The sequence below is a fragment of the Malus sylvestris genome, chromosome 13 (genome assembly GCF_916048215.2).
Source record: "Malus sylvestris chromosome 13, drMalSylv7.2, whole genome shotgun sequence".
NCBI classification, from domain to species: Eukaryota; Viridiplantae; Streptophyta; class Magnoliopsida; order Rosales; family Rosaceae; genus Malus; species Malus sylvestris.
This window is the reverse complement of record NC_062272.1, coordinates 40,342,468-40,364,223: the sequence shown is the minus strand read 5'-3', so window position 1 is coordinate 40,364,223 and position 21,756 is coordinate 40,342,468. Positions and strand designations below refer to the sequence as shown.

The window sequence follows — 21,756 nt, the reverse complement described above, 5'->3', positions numbered from 1 at the left end:
CAGGTGAGAATAAATTCCTGGAATTTAACATATTAGCTGGAACCCCTATGGAAGTTTGTACGGCTGAATTCATAGCTCATTAGTCAATCTAGTCGGAGTCACTACCATGACCTATATGGCACTACACTGCACACAAGTTGGAACCACTAAAAAGGTCTGTACGACAAGACTAGTTGTAATATAATTATGCTCAATACTACGCTCTCATGATAGCTGGCGATAAATCGCTGGTCACCTACGAGTCGGAACCACCTATGATGGTCTGTATACAAGACTGTGCACCGAAATTGGATCCAAAGTGAGCATGTGGTGCGGGAGGTGACATTATATACAGGCATGTGCCATATCTCTGGCTAATCACTAACACCGGGATGCACGTTTATGAGCTCTATGCTTCTCAATTAATCACAACCGTTATTCACATTCATAATTCATAAACTCACCTGGGCTTACCTGAGCGTCCACAGCACCACAACTATATATTAAGCATACAATTCTATGTTTAGGCATAAATCAATAGGCATGGCATTTTCAAAGCATAACTCATTTAAATGCATTTTCTGGGAAAATATCAAGCATATACGTATATACTTAAAACCAAAAGCCCACTCACTGGTATGTCGAAGGGTCGTAGCCCCCGAGTCGCCCTTGATTGCCCTCGTCCTCGGGATAAGCCTCCCTTATATGCGAAACAACTATAAAAACGTTAATTTAAAGCACATAATCAATACTAGCTAATAACTTCTCATACATTGCTCAAATGGGATGTTTGAATATACCAACGTGATCTACACAACCTCACGAACATCCCCATATTTTTAGAAAAAATTTCTGACCACCCACACGCCACCCACACGCAGGGAACCCTAGCATAATCCCTAACTGCCATTAGGAATATTCTGTCAAAATAAAGGAATATTCTGTCCAAATTACCTGACGCCGTTACTCTCCGTTAAGAATATTCCGTCAACTTTGACAGAATATTATTCTATCTTTTCCAATGAACCTCATCGGTCGTCGCTGTCACCGGAAAACTGGAAAAACTTTAAATCGTCATTTCTTCTTCAATTCTCAACCAAATTTCATGAAATTTTCACCAAAATGAAGCTCTAAACATGAAGAACACAACTTTACCAATTTTAAGCTCCAAAAATCACAGAATCTCGTTGAAGAAATCTCGAATTTCTGATCACCTCTGCAATGTGTTGAAACTGGGTTTCCCGACGTCTATTTCACCTTGTTTTTCTTCTCCGAGTTTAGTGGAGATGATCTAAAGCTCCGTATAAGCTCAAAAACCACTGAAACCTTCACATTTAAGTGTGCATGAACATTACCATAATCGAGGGTTACGGTTCTTGGGTTTTCCGATGGTTCCACGACTTGAAAATGGTATAGTTGAGATCCTAGGGCTGTCTAGAACTCAAAAACAGTCACCATAAGCTCAATCTATAAAAATTTGGGTTGGTTTGGAGTTTGACCGTACGATGGTACGGTAATGGAGGAGAGACCGAGAGAGAGAGAGAGAGAGAGAGAGAGAGCACGGGAGGGAGAGAGGGATCAGGATCCTCTCCTGAGCAGATGGAGAGGATCCTCCTGACCAAGCCCATCAGGCCTTTCATTTTTTATCCAACAGTTATAATTATTATAACTTTTAGAAGGGCCCCCTGTTTGTAACCGTTGGATAAAAAATGAACGGCTCGATGGGCCTGGTCAAGAGGATCCTTTCCATCTGCTCAGGAGAGGATCCTGGTCCGGGAGAGAGATCTTTTGGGTGTGTGTGTGTGGTCCTCACACTAACACATCACCAAACAACCTTTTACAACACCAACCATAAAAATATCTAGGTCTAAACTTGACCAAAATAAACTAGGGCAATAAAATAAATTGAAAATTTTGCCCAATTCGAACGACCCGATCCATCCCTCAGGGTAATTCCTTCAATTCACATAATTGAGAATATAATACAATAAGTTCAGGGATGGGCTGTGACAATTAATATGGCTATTGTATTTTATAATAAATCTTTTAGTAATTAAACTTTAAAATTATCAAAATAATTTTTTTCTTAACGGGTCGAAACGGGTTACCCACACGTTACCTGCGTGTATACCTGTTAAGAACCCGTTATTAATGGGTTCTTAAAGTGTCATCCGATAATGACCCAATAAGTTATCATGTTGACTCAAAACCTATTATTTTGATGTCATTTTCATATCGTGTTACCGTCAGAACTGCGAGGTTTTTCAATTTCCAACAGCAACAACAAAATCCTGTCGCACCAAAATAGAAAACCAAACAAAATCAACAAAATTCCTCTCTCGGCTCTCTCTATTACCAGTTACCCACTGTTACTCTTCTCCCATCTCTCTCTCTCCCTCTCATTGGGGAGAGTAGCTAGTAAGCAAAAGATTAGGAGGTGCGCCAAAGGACCTTCAATCAAATACAGCACCCCACTCTCACTCCGCCTCTCCGACCTGGATAGATCCTAAACCTCCAACACCAATCTCTCCTTACATCCTATGCGACCATTGCCCTGAAAAGCTCTCCAGGCTTTACTGGTCGTCTTTTCCAGATTTTGAGGTAAAACAATGAACATTTTTAAAATGTTTTAGTTCAGTTAATTTTCGATTGATTTGTGCTTCTACTTCACCTTTTCGATTGCCCATAGCCTGTTTTTTACACTGTACAATCCAAATCTTTGTTGGGTTTCTCTGTAAAAACCTGAATCTTCATAGGCGTCTCTTGCCCTTCCGTAGTTAGTTATGGTGTAGCATATAGTGGATTTTGATTGTTCTCCTCATTTCCTCGATTTTTTTTTTCAATTATGGCAAAAGGGTTTCTCTTAAAATTAAACATCTGTTATGTGTTTTACTTTTTTCCTGTAATTTTGAGCAGAATGTATTTATTTGAGTAGCTAATGGGATTCGGTTTTACATTTTTCGTTTGGTTTGTATCTGGTTGTTTGCGGTAGTTGGTAATTGTTATTGATCTTTTGCTCATATTGTATTCATTATTATTGTTGTTATAGCTGGCATGTTTCGATTGGTTTTAGGAATTTATGGGGAAGAAAGTTAAGAAGAAGGCTACAGCTCCTCCAAGGGAGAAGTTGGTTGCAGCCGACTCCCCAAAAAAAGCTCCCCAACCATGCAACGCAAGTGTTAAGGATGGTGACAATGGAGTTTCAGTTGCGAAAGAGAGAAGGCCTTGTCCTCATGTTGACAAAGGTGTAAATTTGGATAAATTGTCTGCTAAAATTGGGTCTTCAGGACCTGTTAGGTGTGAATATTGCAGGGAAGGAGCGCTTGATAGGAGGGGTGGTAAAGGAAAGGGAAAACATGGGAAGAAGAAAGGGAGCTCGTCCGTGGATTCAAAATCGGAGTCCAAAGCCATTTGGGTTTGTTTGGAGTGTGGTCATTATTCTTGTGGTGGGTTTGGACTTCATACAACCCCTCAATGCCATGCAGTTCGGCATGCTAGGCAAACTCATCACCCAATAGTGATCCACTTTGAAAAGCTGCAGATGCGATGGTGCTTCCCGTGCAACATGCTTATTACAATTGACAAGACAGAAGAGGATGGTGAACAAAAAGATGTGTTTGCGGATGTTGTTAAATTGATAAAGGGTCATTCATCGGAGGAATCATTGGTTAATGCTGAGGATGTGTGGTTTGTGAGTGGCAGTGTGACAAGCGAAATCAAATCAGCTAGCAATATATCATGTGATTTGGATGGAAGAGTTGGTTATACAGTGAGAGGCTTGGTTAATCTTGGTAACACTTGCTTCTTTAATTCTGTCTTACAGAACCTTCTAGCCATGGATAGGTTGCGGGGCTACTTCTTAAATTTAGATGCATCTACTGGAGCTCTTACTGTTTCCTTGAAGAAACTCTTTACTGAAGCAAAACCAGAGTCAGGAGTTAAGAATGTGATAAACCCAAGGTCACTTTTTGGGTGTCTTTGTTCCAAGGCTCCCCAATTTAAGGGGTATCAGCAGCAAGACAGCCATGAATTGCTTCGTTGCTTACTGGATGGATTGTGCATCGAGGAGTTGAGTACGAGGAAACGTATAAATTCTTCTCAGGAAAATGGGAATCCTTCAAATTCAGGTCCTACTTTTGTGGATACTGCATTTGGGGGCCAAATAGCAAGTACAGTTTGCTGTGTCGAATGTGGTCACTCCTCAACTGTGTACGAGTCATTTTTAGATCTGTCATTGTCAGTTCCAACCAGAAAATCCCCATCTAAGACTGCCCAACCCACCTCTCGAACAAAGAAGATGAAGTTGCCGCCCAAGAAGAGTGGAAAGTTTCGGTCTAAAAATAACAAAGAGAAGAATTCTGTACCATCACCAAGTGTTCCAACCCCATCAACCAGCAGTGAGGTTTCTGAACAAAAGGAATTAGTTGTAAATAGTCTATCTGCTGTCCAAGAATCTGCAGATGATGTCTGTGAGGATGCAGCAGAGCAAACATCACCTTTGTTAGATGACTGTTCATGGTTGGATTATCTTGATTCGGGAAATATGTTAGATGACAATGATTTATCTTCGCAACATAATGATATTTCAATTGTTCAAGATTCTGAAAAAAAAAATACACATCTTAATGATGTCTCTTTACAGAGTGGCTCTGAATCTAGTAATCAGGTTTTTACGCCTAATGGGGAACCAAATGTAAAACCTGACTTTTCTTCAGTGAATTCTAGGGAGGAAGAGCTCCCATTACAGGTTCTGGATTCTGAAGTTTTGTTGCTTCCGTATAAAGCAGAGTGTTCTATCACTGAGGAAATCATGGGAGGCGAAGGTGAGGCCTCCTCCTTGGTTGTGGGTTGTGGACAAGATGACTTTGGCTTTGGGGATTTATTCAACGAACCTGAAGTTTATGGCCCCCCTAGAAGACCCTCTGTAGGTGAGGGTGGCACAGACACTAGTATCATAGCTAGCGAGTCTGATCCAGATGAAGTTGATGATACTGTTTCTCCAGTGTCTGTAGAGAGTTGTTTGGCTCATTTCATAAAGCCTGAGCTTCTTGCCAGTGAAAATGCTTGGCATTGTGAGAACTGTTCCAAAACTCTTCCAAGCCAAAAGTTGGAAGACAAGAAGCAGGTAAAATCTGCTGCTAGAGTTTTGTTAAATGGATGTGAGACTAGAACACAAAGTGATTCACTGAGTTTAAATACGGGTCCGTGGCCTGCCAATGTCAGAACGCTTGGTAATGGGAATGTCAAAAGCAATACTGGTTGTAACCAGTTTGGTGAAAACTTGATTTTGCATGATGGAAAAATAAATTGCTTGAGCCAAAATTGCTCAGCAGTTGAGAATGGTCAATCACATAAGTTGAATTCTGTTGTTTGTCGACGACAAGATGAGATTAAAGATGCTCCTCCAGTGCAATCAAATACTTCAGATTGCAATAACGCTTGCAGCCTAGAAAGTTTCAGTGATCAAGTCATTGATTCTAGGGCTGATGAGTCTAGAAGTGCTAGTTTCACCTCTGACACTGTACCGCAGACTAATGATGGGATATTGGATGGACACCGTGAATCAGAAGAAAGTGAGGATGAGGAAATAAATGCCAAACGTGTGAATTTGAAGAGGAATGCGACTAAAAGGTACCTCATCAACAGGGCCCCACCGATTTTGACTATTCATCTCAAGAGGTTCAGCCAAGATGCTCGTGGTCACTTGAGTAAATTGAATGGCCATGTCAGTTTTCGAGAAAAATTTGATCTTAGGCCATATATGGATTCCAGGTATTTACCTTACTTTCTATTAAAGTTTATTTTACATTCAAAATGCCACAGAAATAGTACTGCTTGTCATGGACTCATGATTTTGTTTTAGCCCTATCTTGGAAGAAACATTTATAATGGTAGGATAACCATTTTATACTATCATAACGGGGAGGGGTGAGCAGGGTTAGCGCTAGTAGGTAGACAATACCAGCATACGAGGGGGTGGTGGGACATGGTTGGGCAGATCATTTGTCACCTCATGAACTTGAACTCTTGATATACACTACTCTGAAAGGAATTATTCTATGACTACATAGAGGATGTCCCTGCATAGAGCTGAAAGGTGACTATACAGTTAATATTATCTTTATACCTTGTTTTCTTTGAAATAATGCAATGTGTATAGTTTGCACGGTTCTAAATGACGCTAGGCGCTAGTCGGGCGGTGAGCTGGGGCCTAGCGCCTAGGCGGCGAGTTGGGGCCTAGCGCCTAGGCGGCGAGTTGGGGCCTAGCGCCTAGGCGGCTAGGTAGATTTAAGTAAATTTATTATATATTTATAAATAAGTGTCCATTTATGCTTAAAAGAAACACACATAATTATATTGGGATACATAAATTGCAAAATAGAATGACATTATAAATTATACAGTATTAGAACATATTGAAAACATGGGGAATGTGCCTAGAATGAGTGTTCATCCAAGTATTCAACAAGTCTCTTACATTTTATTGAAAAATTAAAATGCAAAATGAAAGTTATCAATTTTCTATCTAAGTGAGTTGCGACCTAGGTGGGTTTAGGCAGGCAAGCGGACGCCTAAGTAGGTCTAGGCGCACTTTCTTAAATTTCAAACTCCTAGGGACTAATCAGGGAGGTGGCCGGCGCTAGGTGGGGACTTTTAGAACAATGAAAGTTTGTGTGTTTGTTTTGGAATTTTTACCTGAAATTTGAGAGTTATCATTAGATTGTGGTTCGCAGACACATTTGAAACATACGATAAGGATCTACATATTTGAATAGCATAGAATAGAATAGGCATCCAAGGTGCTTGCATAACCATTTGAGAATTAGTGTCATTATTACTGATTCACAAGGATATAATTATCATGTGCAAACTGGGCAAGACATGGTTCCAAAAGATGATCGACCATACATCATAGTTGTAACTCAAGCGCCTCTAGTGGTCTGAAACGTCATTAATCTTTGTAGCCGATGAAGTATAGGGAGGTGGGAATTAAGAGTCTGAAGAGACTAGACTTGAGTCAATGATTTTTATTATCATCCACCTTAGGGAGCCCTAAGTGAAACTCAATATGTGAAGCCATATTTTTGAGAGAGTGCTATAGTTATTCTCTCCATTGCTTAATTACCAAATTACCTCATCTTGTTATCCATTTATTTTTCCCCCATGTTACCAAATTTCCTTTAAATTTTGTTTGTTTGTTATTAATCTACTACTCTTTTCCCAATCTATTGAAGATTCTAGCCATTTATAGAGCTTTCAAGGGATAGAATTGTGAGTGCGCCATTGAAGAATGAATACACGTTAGTAATGGCGCCTTTTTCACTAATCCTGCATTTATAGGCTTCGTAATCATAGATGAGATATATGTTCTTAATCATAGGCGGAACACTTTCCCATATTTATACCAATTTCCTCGTACAAATACAACAACAACAACAACAACAACAAAGCCTTTTCCCACTAAGTGGGGTCGGCTATATGAATCCTAGAACGCCATTGCGCTCATTTGTATCATGTCCTCCGTTAGATCCAAGTACTCAAGTCTTTTTTTAGGGTCTCTTCCAAAGTTTTCCTAGGTCTTCCTCTACTCCTTCGGCCCCGAACCTCTGTCCCGTAGTCACATTTTCGAACCGGAGCGTCAGTAGGCCTTCTTTGCACATGTCCAAACCACCAGGACCGATTTTCTCTCATCTTTCCTTCAATTTTGGCTACTCCTACTTTACCTCGGATATCCTAATTCCCAATCTTATCTTTTCTCGTGTGCCCATACATCCCACGAAGCATCCTCATCTCCGCTACACCCATTTTGTGTACGTTGATGCTTCACCGCCCAACATTCTGTGCCATACAACATCGCTGGCCTTATTGCCGTCCTATAAAATTTTCCCTTGAGCTTCAGTGGCCTACGACGGTCACACAACATGCCGGATGCACTCTTACACTTCATCCATCCAGCTTGTATTCTATGGTTGAGATCTCCATCTAATTCTCCGTTCTCTTGCAAGATAGATCCTAGGTAGCGAAAACGGTCACTTTTTGTGATCTTCGCTAGATTGCTCCGGTCATTAGTGTGGATAAGTATATAAATGGATAGAGATAGGAAAGCAAACACAAGATGTACGTGGTTCACCCAGATTGGCTCGTCCACGGAATAGAGGAGTTCTCATTAATTGTGAAGGGTTTACACAAGTACATAGGTTCAAGCTCTCCTTTAGTGAGTACAAGTGAATGATTTAGTACAAATGACATTAGGAAAAATTGTGGGAGAATGATCTCGTAGCCACGAAACTTCTAAGTACCGGAGTGTGGTATCGTCTTGACTTGCCTTATCTGTCTCATAGGTAGATGTGGCATCTTCTCTGGAAGTACTCTTCCTCCATCCAGGGGTGGTATCTGTAACTGGTGGAGATGCACAAGGTAATGTATCAATTTCACTTGAAGCTTACTTGTAGTTTCATGCTTGGTCAAGCGAGATACAAACCATGTAGTAGGAGTCCCCCAAGTCGCCGAGCTGGGGGATCTGCTGAAAGAGGTGACAGACAAGGTAAGCAATCAGAGCTCCGGCTGATTGTTCACATTCTCCCTATCTTGCAGGCAGCATGAAGGATAAAGAGAAGAAAAATGAGGAGAGATGATATGGGATACTTTTGCTTTTGAAGAAGTAACTTTCCACAGGCTTATTCTTGAACTGGGCTGGAGGGTTTTCTGGTTTCCTCCAGAGTATAAGGCCGACTGAAGAATTTGAGGGTCAAAACAAGTCCATCAAATCTAGAGTACGTTCGACCCTGCTGATATGAGATACTTTTGCTTTTGATAGAGTAGTGGATGTATCGGCACGTGTGCTGTTACGTTTGTCTCCACATGCTTCCTTGTATCCTTCTCACTTGCCCTATCTGTTCCTCAGGCAGATGCGGTATCTTCCTTGGAAGCATAAGATGTTGAAGATGAGTACTCGGGAGCAATGCCAGGTAAGTAATCAGGTAAGGGGTTCCAGGCAGTCAGTTCCTGGCTGGAAGCTTGATTCCAAGTGCTGACTGATTGCTCTCTTTCTCCTTGTCTTGCAGGTAAGAACAAGGACAAAGGAAAAGACAGGGAAAAAGCATGATATGGGATACTCTTGCTTTTAACCCTGATGATATGAGATATTCTTGCTCTAGTATAGCTTGTTTACAGAGGTATTATCGGGGGGAAAAAAAGCTGAATATTTCGAAAGGCTTTGTTGGGAGTGCCCTCTCAGATAAGAGAAAGGGTTGAGCATTTTTGCAGGTCTGCCTGTCCGTTAGGAATGGAAGTCGACATATATAGGAGTCTCCCTAACATCAAGTAATAATGCTATTCCTTTACCCTGCTTGATTATAGCACGGTAGTGGGAGCTGCCAGCTTCACATGTTTTAACTCTGTCAGAGCACTTTGAAAAAGTGGTTTGTGGTATCTGGAAAACTGATGTTGCGTGTGAAGATTACAGACCTGTCGGGGGTCTGGCTCTCGAGATTCGGAGAACGATGCCTCTTCGATTTTTGAGAAAGCAATCCTGCTGGGGGTCTGGCTCTCGAGATTCGGAGAGCGGTGTCTCTTCGATTTTTGAGAAAGTAATCATGTTGGGAGTCTGGCTCTCGAGATTCGGAGGGCGGTGCCTCTTCGATTTTGGAGCAAGCAATCTTGTTGGGAGTGTTTTCTCGAATGAGAGTAAAGGTTGGGCATGTTTGCTAGTCTACCTTGCCACGAAGCACAGAGGTTGACACACAGGGACTTTCCAATTATCCAGCAGTGGTACTGTACCTTTACCCTCTCTTCGATTTTTGAGAAAGTAATCATGTTGGGAGTCTGGCTCTCGAGATTCGGAGGGCGGTGCCTCTTCGATTTTGGAGCAAGCAATCTTGTTAGGAGTGTTTTCTCGAATGTGAGTAAAGGTTGGGCATGTTTGCTAGTCTACCTTGCCACGAAGCACAGAGGTTGACACACCGGGACTTTCCAATTATCCAGTAGTGGTACTGTTCCTTTACCCTTGTGGGTAATAATATGGTAGCTAGACCTTCAAAATTTATGTGTCTAAACTTTGTTAGTGTTGTTTCTTTGCAATTCTTTTACCCTTCTTGGTCAGAGCGATGTAGTGGGAGCTGCAAGCTTCACGTGTCTCAACTTTGTCAGAGAACTTTGGCAAAGTTATCTGTGGTACCCATGAGCTACTGTTGCGTGTGGGAAGTGGGTGATTGAACAGTACGATTCATGTGCTTTCTACTTCGCCAGAAATCTTCGACAGAATGCCCATAATTTCCGCAAAGCTGAGTGTGCGTGTGACAGGTGCTGACAAGGCTGGAAAAGTAGGTGCCTCTTCGATTTCTGAAATCGGCCCTCGTGGTCTCTGAGCAGCCCAGCTTTTGAGAAAGCAAGCCTCTTCGATTTCTGAGATCGGCCTTTGTGGTCTTTGAGCAGCCCAGCTTTTGAGAATCTCTGAGCAGCCCAGCTTTTGAGAAAGCAAACGCCTCTTCGATTTCTGAGCAGGCGCCTCTTCGATTTCTGAAGCTTCGTCGAGTGCAGATTTTTATAGGGGCTGACATTAAGTTCCAAAGCACACTTGAATATCCACCAGTAGAAGCTCCATTCTTGCACTTCTAAGATCTTGATTTGTCCGACCTCTTCTCTCTTCAACACCTTTGAAAATGTCTGGCCCCTCCGACCGTCGTTTTGACTTGAACCTTGTTGAAGAGGCAGCCCCGCCTTCTCCAGACAACATATGGCGCCCATCCTTCGTCTCCCCTACTGGTCCTCTTACCGTTGGGGATTCCGTGATGAAGAATGATATGACCGCTGCGGTAGTGGCCAGGAACCTTCTCACTCCCAAAGATAACAGACTACTTTCCAAACGGTTTGATGAGTTGTCTGTTAAGGATTCTCTGGCTCTCAGTGTTCAGTGTGCAGGTTCTGTGTCTAATATGGCCCAACGCCTATTTGCTCGAACCCGCCAAGTTGAATCATTGGCGGCTGAAGTGATGAGTCTCAAACAGGAGATTAGAGGGCTCAAGCATGAGAATAAACAGTTGCACCGGCTCGCACATGACTATGCTACAAACATGAAGAGGAAGCTTGACCAGATGAAGGAATCTGATGGTCAGGTTTTACTTGATCATCAGAGATTTGTGGGTTTGTTCCAAAGGCATTTATTGCCTTCGTCTTCTGGGGCTGTACCGCGTAATGAAGCTCCAAATGATCAATCTCTGATGCCTCCTCCTTCTAGGGTTTTGTCCAATACTGAGGCTCCGAATGATCCCCCTCCGGTGCCTTCTCTTTCTGGGGCTCTACCGACTGCTGAGACTTCTCCTAAGCAACCTTTGTGAAGGCTCCCTCTTGTTTGTTTATTTTGACTCAAGTATATGTACATATTTGTAACTTATCGGGGATATCAATAAATAAGCTTTCCTTCATTTCAACGTATTGTGTTAAATACACCAAAGCCTTCTTCGCTAAGTTCTTTGAATTTTCTTTTGTTGAAGCTTGTATGTTGAAGCTTTGTGAGTGGAGCATATAGGTTGAGGTAGTGTTCCCTTAATTTCCCGAGTGAGGAAAACTTCTCGGTTGGAGACTTGGAAAATCCAAGTCACTGAGTGGGATCAGCTATATGAATCTTAGAACGCCATTGTGTTCTGTCCTGTGTCATGTCCTCCGTTAGATCCAAGTACTCTAAGTCTTTTCTTAGGGTCTCTTCCAAAGTTTTCCTAAGTCTTCCTCTGCCCCTTCGGCCCTGAACCTCTGTCCCATAGTCGCATCATCTAATCGGAGCGTCAGTAGGCCTTCTTTGCACATGTCCAAACCACCGTAATCGATTTTCTCTCATCTTTCCTTCAATTTTGGCTACTCCTACTTTACCCCGGATATCCTCATTCCTAATCTTATCCTTTCTCGTGTGCCCACACATCCAACGAAGCATCCTCATCTCCGCTACACCCATTTTGTGTACGTGTTGATGCTTCACCGCCCAACATTCTGTGCCATACAGCATCGCCGGTCTTATTGCCGTCCTATAAAATTTTTCCTTGAGCTTCAGTGGCATACGGCGGTCACACAACACGCCGGCTGCACTCTTCCACTTCATCCATCCAGCTTGTATTCTATGGTTGAGATCTCCATCTAATTCTCCGTTCTTTTGCAAGATAGATCCTAGGTAACGAAAACGGTCGCTTTTTGGTATTTCTTGATCTCCGATCCTCACCCCTAACTCGTTTTGGCCTCCATTTGCACTGAACTTGCACTCCATATATTCTGTCTTTGATCGGCTTAGGCGAAGACCTTTAGATTCCAACACTTCTCTCCAAAGGTTAAGCTTTGCATTTACCCCTTCCTGAGTTTCATCTATCAACACTATATCGTCTGCGAAAAGCATACACCAAGGAATATCACCTTGAATATGTCCTGTTAACTCATCCATTACCAACGCAAAAAGGTAAGGACTTAAGGATGAGCCTTGATGTAATCCTACAGTTATGGGAAAGCTTTCGGTTTGTCCTTCATGAGTTCTTATGGCAGTCTTTGCTCCTTCATACATATCCTGTATAGCTTGGATATATGCTACTCGTACTCCTTTCTTCTCTAAAATCCTCCAAAGAATGTCTCATGGGACCCTATCATACGCTTTTTCCAAATCTATAAAGACCATGTGTAAATCCTTTTTCCCATCTCTATATCTTTCCATCAATCTTCGTAAGAGATAGATTGCCTCCATGGTTGAGCGCCCTGGCATGAACCCGAATTGGTTGTCTGAAACCCGTGTCTCTTGCCTCAATCTATGCTCAATGACTCTCTCCCAGAGCTTCATTGTATGACTCATTAGCTTAATTCCCCTATAGTTCATGCAATTTTGTACATCGCCCTTATTCTTGTAGATAGGCACCAAAGTGCTCATTCGCCACTCATTCGGCATCTTCTTCGTTTTCAAAATCCTATTGAAAAGGTCAGTGAGCCATGTTATACCTGTCTCTCCCAAAACTTTCCACACTTCGATTGGTATATCGTCTGGGCCTACTGCTTTTCTATGCTTCATCTTCTTCAAAGCTACACCCACTTCTTCCTTCCGGATTCTACGATAAAAAGAGTAGTTTCTACACTCTTCTGAGTTACTCAACTCCCCTAAAGAAGCACTCCTTTTATGTCCTTCATTGAAAAGATTATGAAAATAACCTTTCCATCTGTCTTTAACCGCGTTCTCTGTAGCAAGAACCTTTCCATCCTCATCCTTGATGCACCTCACTTGGTTTAGGTCCTTTGTCTTCTTTTCCCTTGCTCTAGCTAGTTTATAGATATCCAACTCTCCTTCTTTGGTATCTAGTCGCTTATACATATCGTCATAAGCCGCTAACTTAGCTTCTCTCACAGCTTTCTTCGCCTCTTGCTTCGCTTTTCTATACCTTTCACCATTTTCACCTTTTCCCACTAAGTGGGGTCGGCTATATAAATCCTAGAACGCCATTGCGCTCGGTTCTGTATCATGTCCTCCGTTAGATCCAAGTACTCTTAAGTCTTTTCTTAGAGTCTCTTCCAAAGTTTTCCTAGGTCTTCCTCTACCCCTTCGGCCCTGGACTTCTGTCCTGTGGTCACATCTTCTAACTGGAGCGTCAGTAGGCCTTCTAAGCACATGTCCAAACCACTGTAACCGATTTTCTCTCATCTTTCCTTCAATTTCGGCTACTCCTACTTTACCTCGGATATCCTCATTCCTAATTTTATCCTTTCTCGTGTGCCCACACATCCAATGAAGCTCATCGCCTAACATTCCGTGCCATACAGCATCGTCGGCCTTATTGCCGTCCTGTAAAATTTTCTTTTGATCTTCAGTGGCATACAGCGGTCACACAACACGCCGGATGCACTCTTCCACTTCATCCATCCAGCTTGTATTCTATGGTTGAGGTCTCCGTCAAATTCTCCGTTCTTTTGCAAGATAGATCCTAGGTAGTGAATGCGGTCGCTCTTTGGTATTTCCTGATCTCCGATCCTCATCCCAAACTCATTTGGGCCTCCATTTGCACTGAACTTGCACTCGATATATTCTGTCATTGATCGGCTTAGGCGAAGACCTTTAGATTCCAACACTTATCTCCAAAGGTTAAGCTTTGCATTTACCCTTTCCTGAGTTTCATCTATCAACACTATATTGTTTGCGAAAAGCATACACTAAGGAATATCATTTTGAATATGTCCTGTTAACTCATCCATTACCAATGCAATAAGGTAAGGACTTAAGGATGAGCCTTGATGTAACCCTACAGTTATGGGGAAGCTTTCGGTTTGTCCTTCATGAGTTCTTACGGCAGTCTTTGCTCCATCATACATATCCTTTATAGTTTGGATATATGCTACTCGTACTCCTTTCTTCTCTAAAATCCTCCAAAGAATGTCTCTTGAGACCCTATCATACGCCTTTTTCAAATTTATAAAGACCATCTGTAAATCTTTTTTTCTATCTCTATATCTTTCCATCAATCTTCGTAAGAGATAGATTGCCTCCATGGTTGAGCGCCCTGACCTGAACCCGAATTGGTTGTCCGAAACCCGTGTCTCTTGCCTCAATCTATGCTCAATGACTCTCTCCCAGAGCTTCATTGTATGACTCATTCGCTTAATACCCTTATAGTTTATGCAATTTTGTACGGCGTCCTTATTCTTGTAGATAGGCACCAAAGTGCTCTTTTGCCACTCATTTGGCATCTTCTTCGTTTTCAAAATCCTATTGAAAAGGTCTGTGAGTCATGCTATACCCGTCTCTTCCAAGACTTTCCACACTTCAATCGGTATATCATCTGGGCCCACTGCTTTTCTATGCTTCATCTTTTTCAAAGTTACAACCACTTCTTCCTTCCTGATTCGACGGTAAAAGTAGTAGTTTCTACACTCTTCTGAGTTACTCAACTCCCCCAAAGAAGTACTCCTTTCATGTCTTTCATTGAAAAGATTATGAAAATAACCTCTCCATCTGTCTTTGACTGCGTTCTCAGTAGCAAGAACCTTTCCATCCTCATCCTTGATGCACCTCACTTGGTTTAGGTCCCTTGTCTTCTTTTTCCTTGCTCTAGCTAATTTATAGATATCCAACTCTCCTTCTTTGGTATCTAATTGCTTATACATATCGTCATAAGCTGCTAGCTTAGCTTCTCTCACAGCTTTCTTCGCCTCCTGCTTCGCTATTCTATACCTTTCACCATTTTCATCGGTCCTATCCTTGTATAAGGCTTTACAACATTCATTCTTAGCCTTCACCTTTGTTTGTACCTCCTCATTCCACCACTAAGATTCCTTTTGGTGTGGAGCAAACCCCTTAGACTCTCTTAATACCTCTTTTGCTACTTTTCAGATACAACTAGCCATGGAATCCCACCTCTGGCTAGCTTTCCTTTCTCTATCTCACATGCATTGGGTGATTACTTTCTCTTTGGAAATGGCTTGTTTTTCTCCTTTTAGATTCCACCATCTAATCCTTGGGCACTTCCAGGTCTTGTTTTTTTTTCTGTCTCTTTTGATATATACATCCATCACCAACAAGTGATGTTGATTAGCCAAGCTCTCTCCTGGTATAACTTTGCAATCTTTACAAGTTATACGATCCCCTTTCCTCATTAGAAGAAAATCTATTTGTGTTTTTGACGACCCACTCTTGTAGGTGATCTCATGTTCTTCTCTCTTCTTTAAGAAGGTGTTGGCTAAGAAGAGATCATATGCCATTGCAAAATCCCAGATGACTTCGCCATCCTCGTTTCTCTCCCCAAAACCATGGCCACATGAAAACCTCCATAGTTGCCTGTCTCCTTGCCCACGTGTCTATTTAAATCTTGTCCTATAAATACCTTCTCCGTCTGAGCAATTCCTTGCACCAAGTCTCCATAATCTTTCCAAAATTTCTCCTTCAAACTCGTATCCAACCCTACTTGAGGTGTGTACGCACTAATCACATTGATGAATTCTTGTACTATTACAATCTTGATTGCCATAATTCTATCTCCTACCCTCTTGACATCTACAATATCTCGTGTCAAGGTCTTGTCCACGATGATGCCAACACCGTTTCTCGTTCTATTTGCGCCCGAATACCAAAGTTTAAAACCTGAGTTTTTTAGATCCTTTGCCTTAAGACCAACCCACTTAGTTTCTTGTAGGCACATTATACTTATCCTTCTCCTCACCATAACTTCCACTATTTCCATAGATTTTCTTGTTAAGGTTCCTATATTCCACGTTCCTATACGCATTCTTCTCTCTTGAACTCTACCCTTCTGTCCTAACTTCTTCACCCTCCCCCGTCTATTCCACGTTCCTATGCACCAGGAAATTTGCTTTGGACTCTACCCAAAGGTTTTTCCTTGTACTATAGTTTTAGTTAATCCTAATTGATATGATCGTGGCTTGACCCTACCCAAAGGTTTTTCCTTATACCATAGTTTTAGTTATTCCCCCTTCGATGGTCCTTGTCTTCAACTACCAATTTCTTTTCTTCAACTACCAATTTCTTTTGGTCAAGGTTTTATTTAATTTTGCTCCATCAGATGTCTTAAAACCTCTCCTCACAGTTGCCCCTTTTGCCTTGTCTGTTTAGCTTTTTCTTTTTTAGTCTCAATTGGCCTTGTCTTTTAATTCCTGTTTCATGGCAACTTCATTCTGAGCTTTTGTGTTGAGCTGATGCATGTCAGAAGGATTGTACCTCTTCATTTTGATTCTTATTCTTATCTTTTTCAGAATTTGCTGCTTCAACATAATGTACAAATTTTGAACCAACCAAATCAAAGTGCATAAACCAATAATTAGGTTGACATCCATATACAATTTATGAAGTCCAAGAGATCATTAACAAACAACAAGAACTTGTATTTCACGGCAGAAACACCACACACGATAATGATGACATTTTTAGTGGTTTAATGATCAATTGGAAGGTCATTGGTACTGGTTTACTTTTTTCTTTTTTTGATTTTTTTTTGGAAATAGGAAAAAAAAAAGGTACTTGGTCCTTTTTTCCTGTCGGAGAAAATAGTAGTGAAATTATTACACAATGGAGGAAGCATATTGAATGAATAGTTAACATACCAAGAACATCAAGGAGAAATTAAGCTACATTAGTGCTTTCAACATTTATAACTTTTTTTCATTGGTTTCCATACTTGTTTAAGCCTTTCTTTTCTGCTGTTCTATATGTTGTTTCATACATAGAGTTTGTTTTGATATCTTTTGGAAACAGAATCAAGTAGTCATTCTATGCATAATTGTTTTCACGCAGTTGAAATTATTCAGCTTTACAAACAGTTACAATTTTTTTGCTTCATCTGATTTACATGAAATGCCAATTCATGGGTGAACCTTTTGTGAAATTATCATAATGTAAAAGATACTACCGATGCATATATTTGCTCATAATGTAGTTACATGTGCTTCACATAGTACTTGTTTGCTCTTTTTGTTCCTAGTTTCCGCTGTGTGGTGGTGACTGGGTTAATTGGTTGTACAGATTGCAAGTTACATTTCCGATTGTTAAGTGTATTAATAGTGTGGCCATGCTGTTCTTTTGAGCTTTACAGTTCCACAGATGGGGAGAAGTATGAATACCAGCTATTGGGGGTTGTGGAGCATTCTGGAACCATGAGAGGGGGCCACTATGTTGCATACGTGAGAGGGGGTGAAAGGGGCAGAGGAAAAGCTGAGAAAGAAAATATCGGTCATATGTGGTATTATGCTAGTGATGCACATGTGCGTCAGGTTTCCCTAGATGAGGTTCTTCGCTCTGAGGCCTATATCTTATTCTATGAAAAAGTTTGAGGCAATTCCAACTTTCAATAGGATGTTGCTGGTGATTCTAAAGTTCCAGTTCTCAGCCTTCAAGCCACCTGAGCTTCCACATGGGAGAAACAAGAGATTGAGAGCGAGTGAGAGAGAGAAAGAAGAGAGTGAAGGTGAGTGAGAGAAGAGAGTGAGAGCGAGAAAGAACAGAGAGAGAGAGAGAGGAAAACCAGAGGTGAGTGTACAACTCCGATTCCCATATGTTTTTTATACCCATTCTTTGAAGATGTATTGATCATTTAGATGTATACCGCTAGTTATATCAGCAGAAAACGGGGTTTTCATTCTTTTACAGCCCCATTGCCCTAGGATCATTGGCTGCATCAATTACTCAAGATTTATGAGTAATGTTTGTTGTTGACTAAGATTACTGTTCTAGGCAAGAAACATTGCTCATTTGAGCTTCAATGAGAATTTCTTTTCATCCTTTAGATTGAGAATTGTTTTGGCACCTTAATAGTCCCTACAATACATGATCCAGATTTGAATATGAGCACGACTTGTTTCGGCTCGAAAGAGTGCTGGAATGTTTTGCAACTGGTAGGTCTAATGACTTCTTTAGTTTCTCACGCCCCTTGTTATTTATGGCCGTTGGATTGTATGAATCAAATGAAAACAATGAATAGGAGTAAACAGGAGAGTCTAGGAGGCCAAGAAAAAATGTGTTTAATTACCAAAAGCAATTCGTGGCAGTTGCTATTCATCCTTTTGGTAGAGTTGATTTTTACACTGGTTCTCCGTTGTAAGGGTCACCTATATCTCGTGTTTTTGTCTCATCAGTCTGCCTTCCATGCCGTCTCCTCCTCCTTGTGGCACTCCCGTCTTTGTCATCCGTCGTGTTAAGTTTTATCTAAATTGTCTTTAGGTTCTATGTCTAAATTAAATAAGGTGCTTTGTTGCACTTTCGAAGTCACACAAACTACCTTTCAATTCCAATAAATTATTGCTCCGTTCCCTTTTTATTTAGTTCGCTCGGATGTTTGGATGTCTTCAACTCCCTCTCTCTCCGGATTTTGCTATTATATCTTATTTACGGAAGATTATAGTCATTGCTCATGAATCTTTCCTACGCGTGCTAAATCCGAAGTATTTATGCATTTCGAATCGTTTTATAATATAGTGAAAAATATATTTAATTCCTCCATTAAATTTCTTCAAATCAATGGTAGTATGGAATGTATAAATCATTCATTTAAAATCTTTTGTCATAAAACTGGAATTGTCCATTGTGTCTCGTGTCCTGCACCCCGAACAAAATGGCCTTGTTGAATGCAACACCGTCACATATCTATTGTCATTCGTCTCCTAAACATTGCTTAAGCCCTGCCCTCCCTTTAGGTCGAAGCCGCTCTGATATTGATAATCTCACAAAGTTTGGATTTCAATGAATTTTCATTTACTGATTTAATCTTTTACGGAATCAGCCACCTTCATAACTAATCTCCTTCCGTCCTTGGTCATTGGTTGGTCTAGTTCTTATTTTCGTCTTTTCGGTCATCGCTCAAATTTGTCCTCCCTTCATACGTTTGGTTGTGATGCTACCCACATCTTAAAAAATGAATTAGTTACGCATAATCATAATTGAATATCAAAATATTATTAAGAAAAAATAGAAAACACATTGTAAAATAAAGCCGAAAATCGACAAAGCTCTCTTCTCTAAATGCCAAATTAAAGTGTAAAATCATTCTAGCCCTTTAGGACTCCTAAATATAAATAGACCTAAAATCTGGAAAACCAAATAAAATAATATAACTAGAAAACACATTCCTATTTGATTTAGGGTAATTTGGGCAGGCGAAGAATCAACCCGTTTTAACCAAATCAGTACCGAATCTGGAATGTAAGGTAGCATTGAAAAGCTTAGGATGTCCCCTTCAAATTTGTAGAAGGTACTTTCCCCAAACAAACGTCATCTTCAATGACTTGTGGGCCACAAACGCCCAAAAGGTTAATGTGGCAGCACAGGGCATCTCTCCTTACCTTTTCGTTATTGTCATGGAGATTTTTTCCTTAACAATGCATGCTAGAGTTGCTACTTCCCTTTGTTTTCGTTTTCACTGGAGATGTGACAAGGTTAGGCTTAGTCATACGGCCTTTGCTGATGATTTGCTTCTTTTTAGCCATCGTGACTCTTATCTGCAAAGGTTATCAAAGAGGGTTTGGATTATTTTTCTATCATTTCTGGTTTATTTCCTAATGCCTCTAAGAGTAACCTTTTCTTTGCTGGGGTCAAAACCAGAGAGAAAATGAGAATTGTAGAGTGCTTTGGGTTTCAAGAGGGGTCTCTTCCTTTCAAGTATCTTGGAGTTCCCTTTATCACTTCGAAATTGAATTATGCAGATTGTGTGCCTTTACTTTGAGAAAGTTGATAATCGTATTCGAAGTTGGGAGCATAAAACTCTATCTTTTGCAAGGCGTTTACAATTGGTGATCTCAATTTTATGTAGCCTCGAAGTCTATTGGGCTTCTCACATTTTCCTCCCAAAAAAGATTACAAAAGACATCGAGCAAAAGTTTCGAAGGCTTCTTTGGTCTGGTAAGGTATCAGGTTCTTATTTTGCCAAAGTTTTGAAGCTTCGTGAGCTAATTAAGCCTTTTATTCATGTCTCAGTTGGGGTGGGTCTTCAACCTTTTTATGGTATGATAATTGGCATCCTTATGGCCCTCTCTTAGACGTTTGGGGTAATGAGGTAGTGTTGGCTTCTGGTCTCCACTTAAATACTAAACTTTCTTATGTGATTATGGCCTCTGAGTGGTGTTGGCCATTTACTACTGACCCGGCTTTTCGTTCCATTCAATCAGATTCCCACAGTATTGTGCCTTATTCTCAGAGTTTAGATTCCTCATTTTGGTCCCCTAGCAACATTGTATTTTCTCTTCGGCTTCTATGTGGAATTGTATTCGTTGTGTGGCTCCAAAAATTCCTTGGGATCATTTGGTGTGGTATAATGCTTCTATTCTGCGTGCGAGTTTTGTGTTGTGGTTAGCCGTCAAGAATAAGCTAACTAAGCTTGATCGCATTGGTCAGTTTTCCTCTCGAGCCAATCTCAACTGTGTGCTTTGCGACTCTGACTTGGAATCTCATTCCCACTTCTTCTTTGATTGTCCCTTTACTGAAGGTCTATGGCAACATGTGTTGATGAGGTGTGGGGTTCCTTGGCTTCAACCTCCATGGCCTTCTTTTGTTGTCTATGTGGCAGCCCATTGGCGGGGGAAATCCCTTCCTGTGATGGTTAAAAAGCTCTCTCTTGCAGTCACGGTCTATTGCATTTGGTGTGAACGGAATAACCGCATGTTCAACAATTGTAGGAAAACCCCTACTGCTCTTCTTCAATCAATCACTAATATGATCCGGTGTCGACTGCGTACTTTGCATGTTAAGTCCTCAACCATTAACATGACGATCCTCCATAATTGGGATGTTGCTGCTCATTAGGCTCTAGGCTTTCCCGTCATCTTCCCTTGCGTGGGTTAAACTTTGTTTTGGGGTTGTTTCCCCTTTGTTTTTTGGTACTGTGAAAGTTTCTCTTTGCTTGTTTTGATGTTCTCTTTGGCCTTTTGCCCTATTAATATAAATCTTTATTTAACAAAAAAAAAATTGAGATTTTGACACAATCACCTTAGAAGACTTGTGAATCCACTCTAATTGGAATTACTCCAAAATTCCTTCTTTTCATCTCTTTTTGCATAAAGTAGACTCACATGTCCTACAATCAAATATAAAGCAAAGTATCAAAATTCTCTCAAAATAACAAATAAGTTATAACTAAGATTAGGTAAAAATATATATAATATTGACTCATCAAGTTCAACTACGCAAGCTTTGTGGATCCACAACGCTCTCACCATGTCTGTAAGATGAATAAGACACTATATGGTCTCAAACAGGCTCCCTGTGCTTGGCTCCAACACTTCAGTACTTTTATTCTCCATCATGAGTTGGTACATGTCATGGTCAAT

The 21,756-nt window shown here is 40.9% G+C and overlaps 1 protein-coding gene and 1 pseudogene across 3 annotated transcripts; both read left to right on the top strand.

The window, feature by feature from the left end:
* The first annotated feature begins 2,277 nt into the window (after positions 1–2,277).
* On the top strand, positions 2,278–18,224 carry LOC126596424 (ubiquitin carboxyl-terminal hydrolase 2-like). 3 transcript variants are annotated; one of them, XM_050263011.1, is made up of 3 exons: positions 2,278–2,580; positions 3,053–5,751; positions 17,465–17,560. In XM_050263011.1, exons 2-3 carry the CDS (start codon positions 3,059–3,061, stop codon positions 17,523–17,525), a joined length of 2,754 nt encoding a protein of 917 aa, XP_050118968.1. In that variant the 5' UTR covers positions 2,278–2,580; positions 3,053–3,058; the 3' UTR covers positions 17,526–17,560. The 3 variants fall into 3 exon arrangements, with proteins under 3 accessions (XP_050118968.1, XP_050118966.1, XP_050118967.1); XM_050263009.1 differs by having other exon boundaries at positions 2,280–2,580; positions 17,535–18,224; XM_050263010.1 differs by having other exon boundaries at positions 2,280–2,580; positions 3,029–5,751; positions 17,535–18,224.
* Positions 18,225–20,042: 1,818 nt separating this feature from the next.
* LOC126595484 (uncharacterized) lies at positions 20,043–21,232 on the top strand (annotated as a pseudogene).
* The last annotated feature ends 524 nt before the right edge of the window (positions 21,233–21,756 follow it).